At 36.5% G+C, this 23,481-nt stretch overlaps 1 protein-coding gene across 1 annotated transcript; it reads left to right on the forward strand.

The window, feature by feature from the left end:
* The first annotated feature begins 1,952 nt into the window (after nt 1–1,952).
* LOC752072 (nodulation protein NolO) lies at nt 1,953–23,400 on the forward strand. Its single transcript, XM_030975661.1, has 15 exons — nt 1,953–2,072; nt 6,124–6,275; nt 7,053–7,086; nt 8,088–8,183; nt 8,691–8,741; nt 9,356–9,515; nt 10,228–10,356; nt 11,151–11,273; nt 12,006–12,176; nt 12,868–12,977; nt 14,051–14,216; nt 15,276–15,468; nt 16,210–16,387; nt 18,349–18,466; nt 21,066–23,400. Exons 2-15 carry the CDS (start codon nt 6,185–6,187, stop codon nt 21,207–21,209), a joined length of 1,764 nt encoding a protein of 587 aa, XP_030831521.1. The 5' UTR covers nt 1,953–2,072; nt 6,124–6,184; the 3' UTR covers nt 21,210–23,400.
* Nucleotides 23,401–23,481: the final 81 nt, after the last annotated feature.

Below are 23,481 nucleotides of genomic sequence, written 5' to 3' on the forward strand. Positions count from 1 at the left end.
CTTATTGTTCCTCAATATCTCATAAGATCTCATCTACCACCATCTCACATTCGAACAATTAACCAACCAGTCTATACTCTGAAGTCTGAGGCCACTATATGTGCATGTACACGTACAACATATTATTCGAGCTCGAGGTCATCTCAGCCCGGCGAGGCCAAGACTCATGCAGTACTCAGTCAGTCAGTAGGCATCCAGCACAGCTCAGACATCACTGACAATGCAATTCAACACTAGTGTACACAATACAATCATTAAACACTATGACTGAACCAGCTCTCACTGTCTCAATCTCATCCTCCAGACTGTCCCAGTGATATGGTTACCAAAATTATATGTTACCGATTAATGGGCTCTTTTCATCAGTAAGTTACACCAATGAATGTAAACTAATAAAACAAAGGAAGAGCGATTACCTAGCTAAATGCTTTCGCCGTGCTCCACTGATTTCCTTGTTTACAGAAAAGAGACTATGAAAAGCCGTGAGAGGGTCAATATTCACTCCTGAATGATAAACGCCTATAAACCTAAACAACAACATGCAGGGTTGGTAGTCGGTACGTTAATTGGCATTTATAACCGAGATGTGATCATTATTTCAGTAAAGCAGCAAATCTTTTGAGAATGTGTTAGACATATTGTATAAGAGTTAAAATTTATAGACTCCTTCCATATACAACATATTCATTTCACTTCATTGCTTAATATTCACTTACATATTAATTTACTTCAATTACTCAATTTCTTCCTCAATAATAAATTCATCTTATCTAGGCCTACGTATTAAGTCTTCCATCTCACACGGTACTTCTCACTTCTCTTCATTTTTTTCCTTCATAGATCTTGTGTGAATGCATTAGGTTTTTCCACTTCTTACTTAATTATCATTGGTTCTCTTCAACCGTTTCCTTTTGAATATTCAGTCTTACTCTTAAAACCTATTTTGCTATTGGTTTATGATGTATTTCATTTGAATATACTTTGCTTAAAAATGTTCATAGCAGCCTACAATAAAAGACGGACAGACATGCACTGGGCAGGCTTCTGAGTTAGTATTGATTTATAGGTCTCTCTTCTACTTGGACATTTAGGAGAGAGGTCTATTTTAGTTTGGCAGTGGTTCATTTGGATGATTGGTGTTTTAGATATATATTGGTGAGAGGTTATTTTTGGATTACTTTACACATACAAGGCCTATAAAAGGCACTTCGTTTCCAGAGCATATATACTATAAGTTATTGACTCCCTAATTAACCTGCCACCAATCTACTATAGGGGGAGCCTTGCCTGATGTTAAGTTGGTTATTGATAAAAGTAGAAAATGAGGAAAAAAAATAGTGAAAGTTTTGAGCAATATCCGATTAATAGGAAAATTGTAAAATTTTAAAGTTTTTATCAGAGAAACATATCTTGCGAGCTCTAATTTGTTCTGTACAGAAATTTCATATACTTTCATTTTCTTAGTCATTGATGACGGAATTGATTTGGGTCATATATAGGACCCTACAAGCTAGTGTTTAATAAAACTTTTGCAATAATGTTATTTAGGGTGAATGTACGGTTGACAATACAGATTTTTTTTTGTACCGGGCAAATGGGAGGGGACCTCGCAAGATACGTCACAGAGTGGACAATTTGTGTTTGTTGATTACACATTCACTAATCCATAACTTTCTTTTTGCTAATCCGTTTTTGCTCCTTGAAACTTTAATGACCGGTTTCTATCATTTTTCTGCTTTTACTAAAGCATACTAAATGTCAGGTTGATTACTTCCCATTTAAACGTGTGATTGCATTTCCCACTGGTCGGAAATCTATTAGGAGTGGTATTTTAAAATACCATTGTCCCTCCACACCTCCTTAAAATGCACAAAGTGACCTTAATTGTCTATAAGAGTGAAGAGCGTGAAGGGGGTTCCCCGATATGCGGTTAATTTGTCTTTCTTTCCCCCTACATTTAGCGTTCCATATATACACAAGTGTGCACCACGATTCCTGATCCAATTCAGCTCAGACGAACACTAATAAATTTCATCCTTTTTCTTGTTAATAGACATCCGTATACGAGTCCGGTAAGTAACTTTTTTTGGTAACATTATTGTGTTTTTCATTGCCTCATCGTCATCACGTACCAATGCAGATTGTGGGCCAATATTAACTATCAAGTAAGTTAGAATCTCACCGGCCGCCAAGCCCCATGATTTTTGGCCAACTCGACGTTTTCATGTCGCCGCTTGCCTAGGGCCTTCGAGCACTGACGGGTCGTAGGTGACTAGCCGCTGGCCTGGGGCTCTGTCTTTGTCACACTCCTCAGCTCAGTGAGAGCATGGCATGGGCTGGCGTCTGGACTCTGGACTATCTCTCGATCCATTCTTGTTTTTATTTGATCCTCTGTATTTGCATGATGTATTGGTAGATCTATCTGACTGACTGACTGCTTAGTTATTAATATTATATAACAAAATGCATCATTGCAATTTGCATGTTCATATTTTTAAAAAAATTTCCCTTAATTTTGGGCTTAATTTTTTATAGACCTTATGCGTATGACGTCACGCACTCGTAGATACAAAAGGGCGCCCTCCCTCAGAGGACAAGCGGAACGTTACTAGCGATCGGCAGAGGCTATTGAACTATTGAACTACACGTATAAGCAAACACTTTCTCTTAGCTCAACCTTTTATCGTCGGATTTTTGCTTGTTTACTGTCAGAAAAGGATAGATTTATGTTGTGTCGTTGGTTGCTCGAATAGGAGCAACAGGAGCAAAGCTGTTTCATCCTATTGCATACCGGCTATTTTAGTAAATCAAGGAGAAAACACAGCCAAGTTATCCACGGAACGATCAACGACGTGAAACGTGACATCAAACGCAAGGGATGGGAACCGTCTAAAGTCATCTCGTCTATGTTCAGCGCATTTCATATTTACAAATTGCAGGTATAGACTCTATATGTTTTTGGCGAATTAGTAATTGGTGTTTTATTGTGTTTACTAGTATTAAGTCATTACACATTTTAATGGCCAACATTTGTTTTTGTGTCGACCTCAGGCTCAGCTCACTCACAAGTCACAGAGGTCAGAGCAGCTGAGGCTGAGCTGGATTCTGTGTTAATTTAGACTAGAGATGAGTTGCTCTACTCTACTCCAGACTATGACCAAACAAAAGTAAACTAAACTTATCCAACCAATACCACATTATGAGAGACGGAATATCACCAGAAGCTTAAATGAATGATGTAGACCTATTGATGCTTTTGTTAAAGTTGAGCCTTGAAAGTAAGGTTTTTTAAATTTCATTTATTGATTTAGATAATTTGTCCCTATTTTCACGAAGTGACGGTAGTGAGGAACTTTCGCATACAATTTGCGTGATGATTTTCCTCTCTACCGTCACTTCGTGAAAATAGGGACGAATTGTGTGGTTACAATTTGTAAATAATTTGTTCAAATAATAAAAGGATAATATAAATGGACTTACTTTACTTGAATCCATTGATTTTGATAGGACAGGGCCTGTTCAATTGATTGAGTTCCTTTTACATCAATATTTCAGTTTGTTGTGCCTTCTTCGAGTACAATACATACATTTCGATCTACATTGTAAATGCATGTTTTTGATTCACAATTGTGTTCAATCTTAAACTAAATATCAAAGTAGACCCCTATAGATCAGGTATTTTTTATTCTGATTGTGTTCATGCAGGAATCTGGATCGCAGCGATTTGCAAGATCAGAACAGCACAAGGGGAAAGCAGATGATATGGCAGCGACAACAGCACTCCTGGGCCTTCAAGTATCGACCCATCAAAGTGACAGTGATGAGTCATCAGCAGAAGACGTTACTCAAGGGAATGAAATACAGACATATCATCACTCGAGGCTACAATAAGTCAGCAATAGCAGGACAACGTGAATCTACGCGCAGAACTCCAAATGGCACAGAATCTTTTAAAAATTTATCGAGACTACAAGAAGAGAACTTTCGAGAGGATAATGTCAAGTTCATATTTAAAATAGACTCCCATCATGGGCAACATTTTTGTCACTGTTTCTCCTTTCATCCGCGATGCCTTCATGTAGGAAGCTAACAAAGTTTGACCAAGCGATGATGTTTCTCTTAAAACTGCGCCTAAACTTTTTACATTAAGATTTGGGTACAGATTTGGAGTGAGCCAAAAGGTTTAGGTTGATTAGAGTTTACACGCGTACGCATACATGTTGAGACTTGAGAGAATGATATGGTAAAACAGAAGTACACAATCCTTCAGAATAAGATACCAATCAATCTACTGAGAGACGGATTGTCACCAGAAGCCACTGTAAAGAAATTGTTAGGGTTGCTTGTGCATCTGTGTCCTGGTGTAATTCCTCTTGACTAAAGGTTTTGTGTAAAGCTTGGACTTAGTTTGAACCTTGATATTCACTCGACTCTGCATGATACCAAAAGACTGTAATTGTTTTATCAAAATTAAGAAGAAATTATGATGAGCTTCAAGCTTGATATAAAAAAAAAGAATACATAAGGCATGTTTGTTTCTTTTTTTGACTGTTTGTTTTGTTTGAGTGATGTGATTGAAGTGTTTTTTAAAGAGTTGTGGAAAGACAGATTTAGGGAAAGAGAGAGGGACAGGTAGAACATGAAGTGATTATAGTGAGTATCAAGGGAAGAGGGAAAGGGAGAGGTGAGAACAAAGAATATTAGAAGGGGAAAAATGTAGTGCCTAGTGGGACACAAAGTGACTACTGGTATAAGCTTGGATAATAAGTGGGGGTGGTGTGTAAATGAAAATATGATGCGTAATTCAAGTATTCATCTACATCGTAATTACCCATGTCAGACCAAGCTTGTGATGCGAAATAGAAATTCCCTTTTCAATTGGTGAATACTTGCAAATCTAACGTTAGCTTGATAGTATGGTAGCCTATATAGTAGGTTAATAGACCTTGAATAAAATCAAGAATACGAATGATTCATTTGGTTTTGAAGTACAAATAGTATATTTATTAAAAATTAAAAACTTACATAAGGAAGGCAAATATTCCAAAGTCCTTGATCAGTTATACAACATCAATGAAATAAGGATGTACAAGTTTCTCAATCTTTGACAGCTCCCACACAACATTAAAAAAACTTTTAAAATAGTACATTTATTAAATTATGAATATTTAAATGGGCAAGGCAAATATTACAAAGTCCCTGATGAATGAAAAGAATGTATGAGTTTCTCAATCTTTGACAAAATACGATACAATGTAATAAACTTCAGATTCAAGATTTATTTATTTCTTTCCACTGACATGGAAGCAATACATCCATGAACAGTTACATCAAGTTTATCGTCAACAAAAATAAATTCATGAAGAATAACAAGAAAGTTATAAAGACATTGAAAATTTGGAAAAAGGTGGTCTGTAAAAAAAAAGCACAGGTTGTTAACACAAATCACGTTTTAAAGGCTTTACAGGAGCAACAAAAAATATTTAAAAAGAAGTACCATTGATAAATAAAATAGAAAAGACAAGAAATAGAAGTAGAAATGGAAAAGGGGAAGGTAAATACATGTACAATACAGGGGGGGGGGGGGGAGCTAACAATACGAATATAATTACCTGAATTGATAAACAAATATCAGATCAATCACAAATTTGGTAGATTAAAAAAAAAAGGCAGAATAATTGTAATAGTAGACCAGGGATATGTTGAGTAGTATAGACCTTGTAAAGATTATAATAAATTCAGTAGTCTATTTATCTTCAAATACTTCTTTTGATAATCATTACAGAAGTGAGTATCATATAATTCCTCTTTCAAATCATTTATACAAATACTTAAATTTTTCCCATCAACTTTTTGGCACTCCAAAAAACTTTTTAAATAGTGGACGCCCGGTCCCCACTGATTTGTTTACGTATAGGGCTTGCGCTAGACGGCTGGAGGCGGCGGCGAGAAGCAGTAAAGCATCGTATACAACACGAGCAACACTCTCGCGCACGCCTGAGTGCGTCGTCAAGCTTTTGTTTGTCCTGTAAGATGGCGGCGTAATTGGTCGTTCGGCGAGCCGTGACGTCAATGCATAAGGTCTATTAACATGATCGATTTACATTTATTTATCTATTCTAGATTTTGTGATCGTGCACTAGCTGTGACTGGGCTTGGCTCATCATCCATAATCGGAAACAGAATGCCTGCAATAATTGCATTTCATACACTACATGATGCTAATGTCAGCATTTGTGAAGATGGGAAACTTCTCGCTGTCTTGGAACTTGAAAGTAAGACATTTTCTTCACGTTTTATCTAGTCCCAGAAATTAAAAAAGTTTTTACCTTATTGAAATGACTTTATGTTAATCATACTCATCACTACGTAAAAAAAGAGTGTCTATGATTTCTTTTTACCCACTGTTTTTTTAAAGATGAAGAGTGTTACGGGCCCTAATATTTGTTGTTGTTGTATTGTGCTAAATTGCTATCAATCCCTTTAAAATTCTGCAAGTCATACCTTCTCATAATTTTAAAGTGCCTATCGATGAACAAAAAAAGAAGATCTGTAATGTTTGGATAGTAAATGATTTCAGTTGAAAGTAGTGCGAATACATTTCAAGTGAGCTACATCAACATAAGTGTGTTTTTACAGATGCAAAATAGAAAGAAAGTCATGACTTGGTTAACAAAAAATTGTGACATGGTAAACATGATCCCTCTTTGACAAACCCTCAGTATCAAATGAAAATTACTCTTGGACACTTAACTGCATCTATGATGATTTTGTTATTTATGCTTTTGAAAAAGAAAAAAAAACAACAACAAATGAACTAATGAACAAAAAACCTCACCAGTTGTATCTAGCTCTTGAGTTCAATATTTTTGTACTATGCAGCAATAAATTTGTCTTTGTTGGATCTTCTACAAGTTTGATAAATGAAATACTGAGTGGATGTAGACAAAGTGATAGAGCTTCGATCTGTGTCCTGTGCGTAGAATGTAATTTTTTTTATCTAACTACAGATATACATTTTTCCTTTTTTTCTTCTTCTCCCGTTGTTACAGGGTTGTTTGCCAAGCGTTATTTCTGCAGCGGACAGTAAGTTTGTAACTGACTTGATTTGAGCAAGGAATACAATAACATTGCATGATGAAGACTATGATTTAGTCCCTCCCCAATACAGAAAATAAACATCACATATTAGTGTCCAAATTTGTATATTGTTACACCAAGAAGGTAAAATGTAAAGTGGATTTGAAGTATCTTAAAGGTTTTTGATTTTATCAATTGCTATACATGTATTTCCAATATATTTGGTCTCAATATTAAACAAAACAATTTCACCTTAGTCCTTTTAAATATTTCTGAGATGCCGTAATCTTCCTGACAAAACCTGTTTTGAGTGCATTGTCAGGCTTACATACTGTACCTGATTAAAGAGGTTTTGATTTCGATTTGATTTATTGGTTTCTGCATCTTTTTTTTTTTTCATCATACATTTTCATGAACATAATATGGTTTGATACAATATTTTAAGTGTATATAATTTTATACAGATAATAAACGAAATTAATCAAATATATTGAATGCATAATTAACATACATTAGATGCAGGAGGACTACAGAAATAAGCAAAGTAGCTTGACGTGCCCGCAGCCCTCAACTTAGATACAACAATAAAAAATAAAAAAGAGTGTGACTTGCAGAGAAGAAAAGGAAAGGGGAGAGAAGGAGCGTTGGTAATAATACAATAAATCTCATACATCTGCTGATTGAATGGTCACGTTGAAGTTTCTAAGATACCTAAAGAACAAAGCAGTACACTGCTACAGTATTATATATTTTATCTGAACTAGTTATGTATGAAGAAAATGAATGGTGAATTAGTTTAAGGAGTTACAATGTACAAACCATTCAGGCTTTCTTGGAAGATTTGTAGAAGCAGATCATTTAAATTTATCCCTGGGGGAGGGGGGGGAGGGGGGGGGGGGGAGGGGGGCACCAGGGGGAGGGAGTTAGTATTACTATTTTATACTGTTGTGGTTTGTTTTTTATCTTGATTTTCATCTATTTTATTTTCTCTTCAATGATTCTTACAGGAGGAAATCTGTTTTCACAGAACAGTGGCAGCAAGCTATAGACCTCATGATTAAATTCACTGGTTTATCTTCATTCGATGTAGCTGTCTGTAGTTGGTAAGAATATCCACAATATTGCTTCAGCTAATGGTCAGTTTATAAAAATAGGAGTAATTATCTATTATAATCTCAGTATAATTATGCAGAATGAAATAGATTAACTAAACATACTGCTCATTCATCTAGTAAACAAGTGATTTTTTGTATGCATGTTGATTCCAGACTTTCACCTTCACCGTATACAGAATATTGTAGCTAACCACTATGTATAAAATGAGAGAAAATGAGAGTTTCTGCTGACGTAACCCATTCTCTCGCTCTTGTTATACGTAAATAGGATATTTAGAATAGAATATACAATGTAGAGTCTTCTTCAAATGAATGTACTTTTTTTTACGGAACTTGAAAACTAGCCACGTAAAACTTTGTGGCACTGTGCTTGAGATGTGAAGTTTCAATTTTCAGTTCCGTTAGTTTGATAACTAGTGCAGAGATGTGCCTAAATACTCTACGGTTCTACATGTACTGACTAATCTAGACAATGTGTTTTTGTTTTCTTTTCAGGGTGCTTCCATCACAAAGGGAAATTTTGCAAACATTGGTGAATGCAAAAGAGTAAGCATTAATGAGAAATTGATTCCTCTTTTCCATACCGGTACTCATTTTCTAGCCATTTCGCATCTGTGGAATGAATGTGTGAAAATGTTGATTTCCTCATGAATGTATTTTATAAAACTATAATAATGACAGAGGATAGGGTAATTTTGTTTGGTACTTTTGTTTGGTACATGTGAAAGAGGTAATTTGGGTAATTGGAAACCTCATATTACAGTTGCATGGTAACTCTCGGCACCCTCGTATGATAAGGGTATGGGTTAAGGGTCATAAGGGGTTTACAACATGCCCAAGAAAAGGAAGCTATCTTTAGGAAATACAATTTGTAGAGACATAATTGCAGGATCTCTGATCTGTGTTCACAATACTCAGAATCATGCCAACTTTGAGCAGCTTTTGTAATAAAAGTGAGCAAAACAGAAATAAAATACATTTTAAATGGTGAGAGAAACCATCACTCTCGAACTGTACAAATGTCTTTGTCATATTAAACCTTAATGAAGTGTTGAATTGAACCTGTATGTACTTAGTTTAGCAACCATTGATTTTTTGCAGACAAGGATTCTTGATCGTATTTATTTATGGCCTTTTCTTCTACTTAATCTTTGTTTTAGATGGGTAACGGTTGACCATCACAAGTGCCATGCTGCTTTAGGCTTGTACGACTCACCCTTCTCTGATGCTCTCATTCTGTCCTACGACGGAGGTGGTAACGATGGGACCTTTAATGTTTATCAAGGAAACAGACGTGATGGAGTCGAACTTATTGAAAAGGTTAGCCATTGCGGTAATTGATAAGAGTCGTGTAGCAGTGAACTGAAATAGAGAAAATCAATGCTCTTGAATATTTCACAAAATCACATTAGTGCTTGATTTGATGTAGCTCAGATCAGTCATTGTCATTGATAAGGGGCTCTTGATTGAATAAGTTGTCAGGCGGTCAGGAAATGTCCCATAAAATAAGGTTGCTTGCCACAGCACTCAATATTACACATAGGTACTTATGCCAAATTTAGGGGAGATGCAAAATTGTAAAAATATCCCTACCTACCCTGTTTTATCATGAATAATCCTATGTATTTTTATCTCCCTTGTTTGATGCCAGTAATAACGTTGTATTTCACATTATATGTGGTAGTTTATCATGACAGATAATAATCATTGGCTCATTGTGAATGAGCAAAGTAAATGAGCAAAGTTTTCAATAATTAATACTGGTAGTCAGTAATACTTTATGTTTACTTGATTTTTGTTGGCAGGCCACGTCAATTTAATCTTGGAACTACACGTGGCCCATGGGCTGCTGTTTATAATATGTCATAGATAGTACATACATTTAATAAAAAGTTAACTATTTTAGCATGCATGTTGTGTAAGTATGTAACACATCTTCCACAGCCATATGCACCATGAGAATGAGAAAAGAGCCAGTTGAAGCAACACAAACAGTACAAATTATGATATTTTGTCAATCGCCTACATGTAGGTCTGTCTTAACCTGGGCACTCCATACCGTCAGATCGCCATGGCGATGCCAGAGGTTACGAGGCAGGAGTATGACCCAGAATCGATCACCACTTTCATGAGATTTGCACCTCTTGCAATGTCAGGGAAGGTGAGCATACAAAGAGTTTCTTTTTTGGTTACACACGGTTTACCCAAGGTTCATTTTTCTGAAGGTTTATTAATCTAAAGGTTTGTTATGCAGAGTGTTTGTAACAAAATCAAAAAAGAAATATGGTTCGTTATTCTGAAAATGAAATGGGGTTTACAATTCTAAAGATTTATTAAACTGAAAGAATGGAACAATTTTTCATTTTTTTAGAATGATGAATCTTTTGAATAATAATGAGAAGTTCTAAAATGAATCAATGGTACATTTTTCTCTTTACCTAAGAAAAACTTTCCCAATGCAGACATAGAAACAACAGCTAACCAATCATATTTTTCTTCCGAGATTGTCGTATGATGACATATATTTCGAAAGAAGTTGAGGCACCGTTTCATGTGAGAATTGGATAAATAAAACTTGGATGACTTGCTGTTTGAAAGTTGTATTATGTGAGGATTTTAAACAACTAAGCACTTTGTTTCCAATTGAGATGTTTGTCACGATTGCGTTCTTTTCTTATGTGTATACCCCTTGTACTATATGATAGTCAGATCTACAGTTATTTCTTTGAACAATATTTTCTATTGTATAAAAGAACCCCTGTAATGTGTACCTGCCTAAATTCATGTCGTATGGATACATCATGTAGAAATTCAACTTTTCTCTTGTGTGAAAGACCCTTTCAATACTGAACTCTGCTTAAATTGATGTTGTGTATGCATGGCAAATTTATTGTTGATATTCGAACCCCCCCCCCCCCCCCCCCCCCCCCCCCCCCCCCCCCCCCCTCTCTGCAGATTATGGGCTATGCAGCACTTGGAAACGTTAGAGAAGAGTGGTTACCCCATTTTAAAGAGTACTACAAAGAGTTCCTGACACCGCTCATATCCGTCTTCAACCTCGGAGAAAGGTTAGGAGTGGTGAGTCAAATATGAATGTATACAAATAATAATGATAATTATGATAGTAAAGATAGACATTTGTATGCCACTATATCTATCTACTACTTTTATACCAAAGTACACCAAAAAAAAAATAAAGTGAAACAATAGTCCAAAGGAGTGCCACATCCAATGTCAAGCATTGCGAGAAAAAAATTGCTAAAGTAGATCTTGTTTTTTTTGGAAAGAGTATATGTTCTTCTGAGTAGTTCCACAACCTGGAAGCACCAAACAATGTAAAAAGTGGTAGATTTTAAAAGTGATTTTTGTAGAACCAATGTTTTTCTGATCTCAAGCTTGCTGTAATTAAACCTTTTGTATCATTGCAACCCTGACCACTGATCTCATTTTGATCTCCCATTACTTTCAGGTAGAGTTAGCTGTTGCTTTGTTACTTGGACAACTATAATGATGTATAGACATGTTGCACCTAATTAGTGCACTGTGTCTTAGGACAATCAAATATCCTCCCTTTAAAATGTTTGTATGGTGTTGGGTCATATATGTTATGCTAGGTCTTCAAAATATCTTTTGGAGAAGCACTTTGTCAATTAAACAATATAGCCATAAACTCTCAATTGATTCTGTATTATGTAAGATCTGTCAATCATAAAAATAAAGTCCACTGGCAGTTAGTTGCGATTCTTATTTTATGAATCTCTGAATGGGTTGAATTCCCCTTGACAACCCATGCTTTTGTGTCTTTAACAGAGCCTGGAACCAAATGCCCTGGACAACTCCACAGCCAGGGATGTAGCAGCCACCAGCCAGCATGTCTTCACCCAACTCCTGTTGGACCAGATCTCAAAGTTCCTGGACCTGTATCGCAAGGCCAACAACTCAGAACCAGATGGGATTGTCCTGACGGGAGGTTGTGCTTTGGTAAGATAATCAGACTGATGATTGTTGTCGTGCAATTCTACTTTGCTTTGTATAAATGATTTCATAAATTTGAATATTTCTCCAAGGGAAAAAGGATTTTTTTTTTCTTTCTGGAAAGTTCTGAAAATATATACCGATAGTTGGCAGTATGTGTTCACACCCCGCCCTATTTGAAATGAAATAATGCACTTCTTTAATATTCACACAAGAATGGAAATATTTCAGAAGTGCCAATATGTGTAGAGATCTTCATGGTTGAACAACTTAAAGGGAGTGTAGCCTGACGAGACTTTGTGTCTTTCCCGTGGCCTGACTCAGGGGCCAATCGGGTATAATACGACTACGGATGATGCGACCACAGCAATCACGTGTGTGCAACATTCTTAGAGATTAGGTCACTGACTACCGTTAATCAAATCCATTCGTTTACGTGCAGTCGTCCAAAAGAAGATGGTGTTAAATGGCGTAAATGGCGTTAACCAGTATTTGCCAAGCTACACTCCCTTTAACAATTAAAACAATGTTCTTATTATCCTTCTGACTGCTCTCAAACTGACTGATTCTTCATTTCATGTATTCATCCGAGTAAGCATGATGTCAGGGACGACTTTCCTTTTAACACCACAAAGATTAGCATGCATTGGCATAATCTATGTAATTCATCAGTTTTTATGTTTTATGTCTATTTCAGAATGTGCATGCAAACCAGAGTGTAATAGAGGAGTTTGGTTACCCTGTCCACATCCCGTCTGCACCTAATGATTGCGGCATCTCTGTTGGAGCAGCATGGTGTGTTGAAAGGTAGGAAATATATATCTTAAAGGGATTGGGTAACTTTATCTCAGATTCTGAAAAAAAATCCTGGATTTAGCTCATGCTGCAATGATAATTATAAACCTTTAGGTCAGTCAGGAACCCCATGACTTATACAAGCCGATCACCTGTCTGATTATCAAGATATTTATGATTGGAAATCGAAATCAAATTTTGGTTTTTCCTAACGGTTTTCATTACACTACAGTCTATTGGGGAAAATGAGTATGGTAAACCGGTCACTCAAAGATTTTTTACTTTTTTGAGGCACTATATGGTCATTTTGAAGTGCAATTTTTTTAGGGCTTCAATATTACACCATATCACAGACACTGATAACATGTAGGGCCATGCATCTCAGATTTGACATTGTTAAACAGTGCTTTTTAATAAAGGGCAACTCTATCTCCAAAATTAGATGGTTATAGATGAATGCTCTATAATACTAATCAGCATTTCAAATTGGGTGGTATGGGATGAATTGGCAACAAACAGTAAAGTCAATAATTTCTATTTTAGTGAACAAACCAACAACTTTTTGTATCATTTTGTAATTTCCAATCACAATGGTTCATTTCATACATATTATGATTGGTCTTTAATGAATATACACTAAGAGTGAAAGAGGAGGAACAAATGTTACTAATTTCAAAATGCGAGACGATTAATGTGGACCTTTAGAAAATTACGACTCTCTATGGGTTAATATACAAATAATACACAGCAGTGAGCCTGAGGGCTTTAGTAAGAAGTACCTACACAAGGTACCTTTGAAACAGTCTAACGCGCGAGGTGTTTGGACTGTTTTGAAGGTACTGAGTGTCGGTAATTTTACTAATGCCCGAAGAAAATGATGTGTATTATTTGTTTTATAAGATGATGTTATATTTGTTTTATGAAATGATGTTTTATAATATGATTCAATGGTCTTTCATTAGTAAAATTATGTGTTGGGCAAAAATAAATGCCTGGGCACGTGTACGCTCTCAACCAATCATTTGATTAGGATCTGCTTCATCATTTTATAACTAACAACATTCTCTTCTTGTTTCCACCGAAAGCCCCAAAGAAAGATGCCCAACTCTCTATGCCGGTCTTCCCCTCTTTGATGTGAATTACCTGGATGCGGTTGCCATGGAGAGGGATGCTACCAAGGTGACTGTTGCCGAGGTGGCTGCGCTGCTGGTAGAGGGCGCTATCATTGGTATCGTGAGGGGCAGACAGGAGGTGAGACAAGGTCAAGGAGTGTGTGGGAGCGTGATCCAGCACCACAAAGCCAGAACAAGATTGCCAGATATAGAGGTGTCGTGGTCAAGTGGATATGTCACCGGACTGTCGATCACAAGGTCCGCAGTTCGAGTCCTGCCGCGGCACTAATGTCCTTTGGCAAGACATTGATCAACATTTGTCTCACTCAACCCAGGTGATGTAAATGGTTACCTGGCAGGAATTAATTCCTTGAAATGCTAGAGTGCCGTAATGGCAGCCATTCTAAAGCCAGGGTAATGATCGGGAGTGCCAGGAGTGTCAAGTCTGACAGACATGAGCGCTATACAAGAACCCACTATTATTATTATTATTATCTCCAGATATTGCCAGCCAGGTCTTATTCTAAACAAGGAGATTTTTCAGCTTAAAAATAATTTGTAACCGATAAGGGTGGGATGGTTGGCACACAATGACAGAAGAGAAGCAAAGGCCAAAGCCAACCATGAAGTATGTTTTAATACCTTTGAGGAAAGAACGATACAAGTTTGGAGTCTATTGAAGTACTCCGACTCAAAATGATTAGACATCGATATAAATTTGTTATGAATGGATTATCAGCTTATATCCTACAACCTAGCAGATAATTAAACACATCTTGTTCATTATTACGTCAGAGTTTCATTGCAAGTGCTTAGTCTATTTTAAGGAATAGGAGATCAAATTGAGACCAGTTGCCAGGGGCATAAAGAGATGGAAACCAATAAATGCGGGATCATGCGTTGTACCTCCAAATAGAAAAATGTTAAATATATAAAATAGATAAACAACAAAAGCAACAACCAAAAGGTCATGGAATGAAAATGAGATGTTTGTCTAGATTGGCAATTTTTTTTCTTCTTCAATATTCGTCATTAATGTATGGTGATTTGGATTGGTGTGAAGAGGTTGAATGTTGCCACTTTACAAATTAGTACACTAAATTCATGCACTAAGACAGGAATAAACTATTAGTTGGCTTTCTAACATGTGGGCCTGAGATTCTAGAGTGTACTAAGCCATTTCCTGTATGTCTTCTAGTTTGGTCCTAGAGCCTTGGGCCATCGCTCCCTGGTCTGTTACCCGAACCGTCTCGCCTTGAAGGAGGAGATCAACAAGCTCAAGTCACGAGAGTGGTTCCGCCCTCTATGTCCAGCCATCACAGAGCGGTCAGCTGCTCGCATGTTCCTAGGGAGGGAGTCTAGCAAGAAGAAGAGATGTGGAGGCAATGAAGGTAATTACCAGTCCTTATGGGTGGTCTGCAGGTAGATGGTAGTAGAAGCGTGCAAAAGGCAAGATATTCTTCCAACACTACTTTAGATTTTTGTAGATTGCCATCTGCTCCAGCTAAGTAAGCCTTCATCGAAAGATGGTGCAATTGAGAATACTTTACATCACTAGTCGCAATGTGGTTCAAATACCCTGTCTTCAAGAAAGACATTTTACACACCTTAGACAAATCATACAGATGGCTTGATATTTCAATTTTTACATAAGGTGAAGTCTCATGCCAAGATCTATTGTACAATAAAGGATATTTGTATTCTCTCATTTAAAGCCCCACTGCACTTCTTATAGCTACTTGCGCCCTCTATATAGCAAACAATGCCTAATCGGTGCCTGTTGGTCCCTTATGATCCCCTTTTTCTTATGTTAATTGAGAGCTGATTTGATGCCCAGAGATAACCACCCGTCAGTGACCTTGCAGGAAGTTCTAATCCCCCCAGGCATAACTAGTGCAGACCGGCTTTAAGGCTGACTATTTATGGATACATGTTGGTAAAAGTCTTGAAAAGTTGTTAAAAAAACAGGGGGAAGGGGTAACTACATGCATATTTATAGTCAAGATGTCCAAACAACAGATCCTCAATCAAACAGCATGTAAAATTGCATTACATTAAATTCAAGGCCAGTGAGTTCTATTCATTTTGCTGCTTATCCATACATTTGATTTGTAAATTTCAATCCCTTGTAGATCCATGTCTGTCTTCATCACCTAGTAAAGTTGATTCACCACTCTGCCTTCAAGCCGTCCCTGGGGAATCCCCCGCTGACTGGATGGGACTCTCCCCCTACATGTCATTTGCCCCACCCTTGAGGGAGGAGGCTCAGAAGTTATTCCCAGCCATAGCTCACTACGATGGCACAGCAAGGTAAAGAAAGTTGGTGCTCCGCGATAGCTCAGTAGGTAGAGCAGTGGTCTCGTATTCCGGCGACCCGGGTTCGAAACCAAGACTAGTGCCCTTTGGTAAGGCATTAATCCTCATTACCAGGGCTCTCAGAAATGACCTAAAGCCGTCGGTCCTCTGGTTGCTTACTAACAAGCATTTATGCTTGATGCACACACATGCTCTGGGTGACAGGCAGGGTGACCAGAATTTGAATTTTGAAACACGGACTTTTCTTGGCATTGGCGCCGGAGAACAGTGCAACTTAATTTGTACCAGCTAATAATGAGGTGGCATTTACTGGCATCAATCGCTCCAGGGTTATTCTGTCAAAAGTATAAGGAGAGGGTAATGATTGCAGACTTGTGGTTAGCTTTTAAGTTAAGTGTAGGGCTAGAATTGGGATTAGCTTTTGTGCTTATTCCGGAGTTGAAGGCAAGAATTGGGTAAAACAAGATTATTGACTGTAGGGAAATTGTCACCAGAGTGTGTAATGTAAAATAGTTTGTGATTTAGTTATTAGTATGTGGATAAACTTTTGGATTAAACAAAATATATTATTTTCCTTTAAAAGTAGTGTCATGTAGTATAGTATTAATGACTGCTTTGAGAGAAATAGTTGTTTTTATACGCTCAAGGGAAGGTTAGAATTGTGCTATTACCCCGAGGTGTGCCGAGGGCAATAGCCCAATTGTAACCTTCCCGAGAGCGTATAAAAACAACTATTTCTCGAATATTAAAGCAGTCATTAATACTTTTATATGCCAAAAAAAAAAAAAATAATAAAAAAAAAAAAAAAACTTTTGTCGAAGATGGGATTCGATCTCTTGCGTACAAAAGGTGATGAAACCAAAATCACCGCCTTAAACCGCTTGGCTATCGCGCTCTGTTACCATACATAGCAGTTTTTTCTTATATATACATTAAAATGGATTGAAAACGGCTTCGCGTGGTGGATGCTTCGCGGCTGCTCCATTAAACAGGCCCTTCTTTTACTTTTGCAATGCATATTGGCACGAATTTAGATCAAGATCTATTGGCAGATGTTGTTTTTTTGTTTTTGGAAGTTTATTTTCATCTTCATGTCAACAATGCAAGATAAAATTGTCGGTAAGATCGATCGAGATTCAATTGTATTGAAATTACCGACCAATTCTTCGCACACGTACTGTATCCTCGATCGCTCAGACCACTTTTTAACATGTAAACCTATGGGGTAACCATGGAGACTGAACTATTTTCCCAATAACCATGGTTACTGTGATTATAGAACTGTTTTAACCATGGTTACTGGGAATTTTACAGAAATAGTTGAAGTTTATGAATGCAATTTCGACCAATCAGATGGCTGGATTTCTTAAGTGAGGTATATAATTGACTTTAAAAGTGAAGTCATAATAAAACGTTTGTTCTGATTTTTTTTCTTTCTTAGTTAATGAATATGACATTGATTTATGACAGGAATGTCAAGGATGTTAATGGGAAAATATGTCTGTTTTGCATTTTCACTTATCTGTAATTGCTTCCAGATTATGCTCGTTCCAGAGCATATGATTGTCATATTGCTGAGAGTTAAAGATAAACTTGAGTTCTGGTAATGCGATTGCATTGTGAAAGAAAAGGTGCGGAATGGATCAGAAAAGTTGATCATATAGCATGTAAGTAATGATGTGTAATGCAAGGTTCTGGAGTCATCAAAATCATCATAAATTTGGCAGAGTCTCGGTAAAGTAACAATCACTTACACAGAAAGATGAATATGGGACAACACACATGGTGTCGGGGCTAGTACTACCCTGATTTCCTTATCTTTCTATGCTTATTACTCAGCCAGTATACATTTTCTTCCAAAATTGTTTGGCACATGACATTTATTTGTAATCTTGAACATTCAGTGTAAGTTTCGTTAGATCCTATATGACGTCATCTCTGTATTTTCTTTGCAGACTTCAGACGGTATCTCCCAGCAGTGAGCCCTGGTTCCATTCCTTGTTAGAAGAAGTAGGCAGGCAAGCTGATGATGGGGGCTATGAGATACTCCTCAATACATCATTCAATGTCAAGGTATGTCATCATTCATTTCTCATCAGTTAAAAGAAAAGTTCACCCTGGTATTAAACAAATTCCAAGTAAAAATAAGAATATTTTTGAAGTTGGTAACTCTATGACATATCTTGCGAGGTCTTCTCCCATTTGCTCTGTATCCCCAAAATTAGATTTTTTTAAATCACACATGCACCCTAAATATCGTAATTACAAATATGTTTCTATTCAATCTCTGTATGGAGTAAATCTATTCCGTCATCATTAACAAACGAAGTGACAGTTTATGACATTTTATGAACGGAGCAAATTGGAGAGGACCTTGCAAGAATCGTTAGTGTTGCCAATTCGCATTTGATTGATCGCAACTTCAAAAATTCAAAACTTTCTTGTTTTTAATCAGAATTTGCTCAAATTTGCACTGACCTGTTCCTCTTATTTTTCTACTTCTATTGAAAACAACTTAGTATCAGGGTGGACTTCCCCTATAACCTATTGACTTCTAAATTCTTGCATGGCCCTGGGTTTAATTATTACTAGTATTATGTCGAGGCCACCTGTGCCAGAAGCGGTAGGGAGGGGGGGAATTAATCACTAAAGTCTTTGGGTCTCTCTGCCCGGTATAACCAATAAGGATCTCCAGGTGGGTTAAGATACCAAGCACTATGAATATGACTGACAAAGAAAGCGGACTAAATATACAGTTCCTCAGGTAGACAAAGGAACATCCCTTCACTGCTATTACCGGTATGTAAAAATGTGTAGAACAGGTGCCACATGCGTATTCAACCGTTCTACACATTTTTACATGATAGCAGTGAAGGGATGTTCCTTTGTCTACCTGAGGAACTGTATATTTTGTCCGCTTTCTTTGTCAGTCATGTTCATAGTGAAGGTCTCCCCTTTCTGTTGAGGAATCACTATGAACATGATTGACAAAGAAAGCGGACAAAATATACAGTTCCTCAAATAGACAAAGGAAAATCCCTTCACTGCTATTATGTAAAAATTTGTAGAACAGGTGTCACACGCATATTCACCTTGTTACATAATAGCAGTGAAGGGATGTTCCTTTGTCTACCTGAGGAACTGTATATTTTGTCCGCTTTCTTTGTCTGTCATGTTCATAGTGAATAGTGCAGTGGATGTCAAGGTGCAACTTTCCTAGGCATGGGTCTTCCACCTAAACTACTATCCAACTTTGATACATTGCAAAGATCCAGGCAAGATCCTCTTTTGTATTTGGGTTGTCCGTACGTCCCGTTCTCGTGATCGCGTTATCTCAAGAACCAATTGATGGATTCCTGCCAAACTTAGGTCATGTATGTATCTTGCAGAGCCAATGAACTGTTCAGATTTTGGGGTCACGAGATCCAAGGTCAAAGGTCACAGGACTCTTTATGTATGCAAAAATAGCTTGTGATCGCGTTATCTCAAGAACCAATTGATGGATTCCAGCCAAACTTGGGTCATGTATGTATCTTGCAGAGCCAATGAACCGATTAGATTTTGGGTCACGAGATCCAAGGTCAAAGGTCACAGGAATCATTATGTATTCATAAATAGCTCGTGATTGCTTTATCTCAAGAACCCATTGATGGATTTCCACCAAACTTAGGTCATGTATTTATCTTGCAGAGCCAATGAACTAATTAAATTTGGGGGTAACAAGGTCAAATGTCAAAGGTCACAGGGCTCATTATGTATGCAAAAATAGTTCGCTTCTGTTTTGGTTTGTAAAATTGCTCCATGGCGGATGCATCATTTTTGACTTCGCGCGGTCGAAGGTCCATCTAGTTTTTTTTTTATGTCCAAACCATTTTGCAAGTGCATAGAGATGTTATATCAAACTGTAATGTGCATGCAGAGTATAACATTTTTTTTTTCTGGATCCTTTTGTATGAGAGAGTATTCTCAAACAGTAAAATCCCAAGAGGAATATTCATTCTTTGACTTCTGCGTTTACAAGCTTGCGGATGTGCTTAAAATAACACTGTAGACAGTTCTTTATTTTTGTATTAATTTATTTATTTGTTCATATTTCATCAGGATAACAAGATCAGAAAGGACTGGTTTACGTCCTGGTCCTGAATATTAAAAGCTTACACTAAAACCTCAAAATAAAGTCATAATAAGATATTTAGCGACCACAATGTTGAGTAAAAACCAAATAAAATTACATGATATTTTATTAAATATATAAAAAAACACAATAGTGGAATCAAATAATCAATTAATATATTTAAAATCAAATTCTGTAACACTACAAAATAATCATATATCATTATTAAAAAAAGCCCAGCTGAATGCTTCAGTAACAAATATGACAAATCTGCTACAAAATATGAGAAATACACTACATGTATGAGTACAATGATATGACACAAACAGAGGAAACACATACAAAGTTCTATTTTAATCTTTGCTGTAACACAAAACAAATGTTTAAACTGTAATGATCGGTTTGAGAGGCCTCACTACCAATGCATCAATGAATATTATTGATAACCGAGTCGATAATGCAAGCAACAATACTAGAGTATACAAGGCTACCAAAGAGATGGAATCTGAATGGATGTTGCTGATTTTTAAAACTATATTTTTATCTTTTTTTTCCTAGGGTAAACCCATCTTAAACCACCTCAGCACAGCTCTGGAGATCTTAGACTCATCCCCAGAAGGCACAATGACACATGTTCTCATAGAAGATTGGCTCTTTACACCCCAGAGGCAGAAAACACCTGTAGTCGATGAGTCTAGGTGACAGGCTCTGTGAACTTAGAATAATGTGATTGCTTCCTGGGAGACAGTTGTTTGTGCAATCTTATGGTAAGGCTATGTGCTGTAAATGACCATACTAACGATGCTATCCTGGTGGGCCTAAGTTACTCTCCTCAGATGCACAGATTTAATTCCCAGTCTTCATGTTTTGTAAAAATTAACTTGTTTAAATGATGTTTATAGGTAGGGCTCAACACTTACCGGTGTCCATTACACATGGTCACCCAAATTTCTACTCTGGCTCGCCAAACTTTCAATTATTTTACAAGGGGCCCCTGCAAGCATATTGCCAGGGGGTCCAAAATCTATAAAGTAACCCCTCAGATAAAAAAATGTGAAGTAGGGAAAAAATTACTGCTTCTCGCCTGTCAGGATACTAAGAGCAGTATCAGGGCCCGTGGCATGAAACTTACCATTAATGGTAACTTTCCCATCGATGGCAGCTACCATGGTAACAGGGCTCAACAGCTAATCAGAATCAAGGTTTCCATGGTAGTTACCATTGATAGCAAAGTTACCATAAATGATAAGTTTTGTGCAACGGGGCACAGATGGAAATTTATTCACTGATGTATGAACCATACATCAACTCGAGTCACTTGTGGTTGTATTCCTGTCACCGGTCCTTTCACCAAACTAACTAAAAATGTCCTGATACGAAGCACAAACATCATTATTATTACAATCGTACCTCATTCTAATTTCAGATCTAGTTAAGTGGCTGTAGCAATCGAGACACCAAAGCAGCTATGTGGCATTATTAGTAGCTTATTATTCTTCACTGAAAATGAAACTATTCCAAGAGGATTTGAAAATAAAAACAATGTTGGACAATTTTCATTCATTCTATTTGAATGTACAATTACATTACCAGTATTGGCAACTTCTTGTGGAGATGTTATTTTGAAGGAATTCTTTACCATTGTCACTATTTATATACGGTATATATATATATATATATATATGTACACTTGCTTCTTGTAACATTTTTGACTGATTTTTTTTTAGTTTGTATTTACAAAGTTGAAATTAAATGAAAAGAATAATTGTTACGCTATCAATTATAAAAAATCCTTTCCTACAAGCTATATCCCATTGCATTAGCACTGGCATGGGAAACAGTTGACCTTAAGAGTAAAGAGAAATGAAAGCAGTAGGTCTCATATCCGTGTCATTAGTGCAAATCACTTGAAAATGTATTGAAAACTTGCCAAGAGCATGACCACAGTCAAACCAAATCAGACTGATGTGGGTGTGACCACAAAAATATTTCCAGTATTATCTTCAAGTTTGTAGATGAAAGTTATGTCCTTGTTATAGTGGAAGCTTGTTTTGAAGGGCTCTGATATCAAAAGATACCTGAAAATAATAATTTTCATGGTCCCAATGTCCTTGATGTAATAAGGATTCCACTGTAATCCTGAGTATTTGTACAGATAGAAAATGTCCTCTCACTATTAAATGCTAGAACCAATGGTGATTTTTTAACTTAAAAAATACTTAAATTTACTGTTACATAAATTAGACCACATAGACCAAACAAATAAACCAGAAGGATGATACTCGTAGGTATGCCACTATTTTTTTCTTTATTTTTCTGTTCTGTCTCATTTATTTTTTGTTATATTCTTCCTCAGTTTACTTATTCAGTGTGTTTTTTAAAACCTCTTTGTAATCCTTTGTTTTTAGATTGATCAAGGTCAAACATTTGAACAGGAAAACAAAACAAAATCATGAGTAGAATTACAATTTTTATGATAAAGATAGACATCTAATGTGCATGAATTACGATATCACACATGTATATTTTAGCAAATAAGTTTCTTTTCTTTAACATATAAAAAGATTGAAAATCTTTTTACCACTGAAATTGGTTGAACATTGGAAAATAAAATGATTTGATTTGATTTGATTTGTTTTATTGTCCACATTAATGGAAATTCTTTTTTTCACGTGGTAACAAGGTATATACAGTACATAAAGCATACCGGTAGGCAAATGCAATTAATTCATCAAATTCATATAGGCATAATCAATATCAGGTGATTCTGTTGTCATTCCATGCTGAATTTGGTGTCACTACACACACACACGATTAATTGTTATTTATATGTTTTTCACATCATTTTTATCAATAACTTTGAATAGTTACACTAAACCATTGCCTAACATAATATTTACTTGTCTTTGTGACCATTATTTTCTGTCCTTTGTTTTGTTTTACTTTTACCTGTTATGATGTGTTGAATGTTGAT

Source organism: Strongylocentrotus purpuratus, unplaced genomic scaffold, assembly GCF_000002235.5.
Source record: "Strongylocentrotus purpuratus isolate Spur 01 unplaced genomic scaffold, Spur_5.0 spur5_scaffold_8, whole genome shotgun sequence".
Taxonomy (NCBI): Eukaryota; Metazoa; Echinodermata; class Echinoidea; order Camarodonta; family Strongylocentrotidae; genus Strongylocentrotus; species Strongylocentrotus purpuratus.

Excerpts from the sequence above, each read along its gene's own strand:
- LOC752072 (XM_030975661.1), top strand. The coding sequence starts at position 6,185 with ATGCCTGCAATAATTGCATTTCATACACTACATGATGCTAATGTCAGC. Across the intron at positions 11,274-12,005 it reads TCGGAGAAAGGTTAGGAGTG|AGCCTGGAACCAAATGCCCT; the intron begins GTGAGTCAAATA and ends TGTCTTTAACAG. Across the intron at positions 14,217-15,275 it reads TCGTGAGGGGCAGACAGGAG|TTTGGTCCTAGAGCCTTGGG; the intron begins GTGAGACAAGGT and ends TATGTCTTCTAG.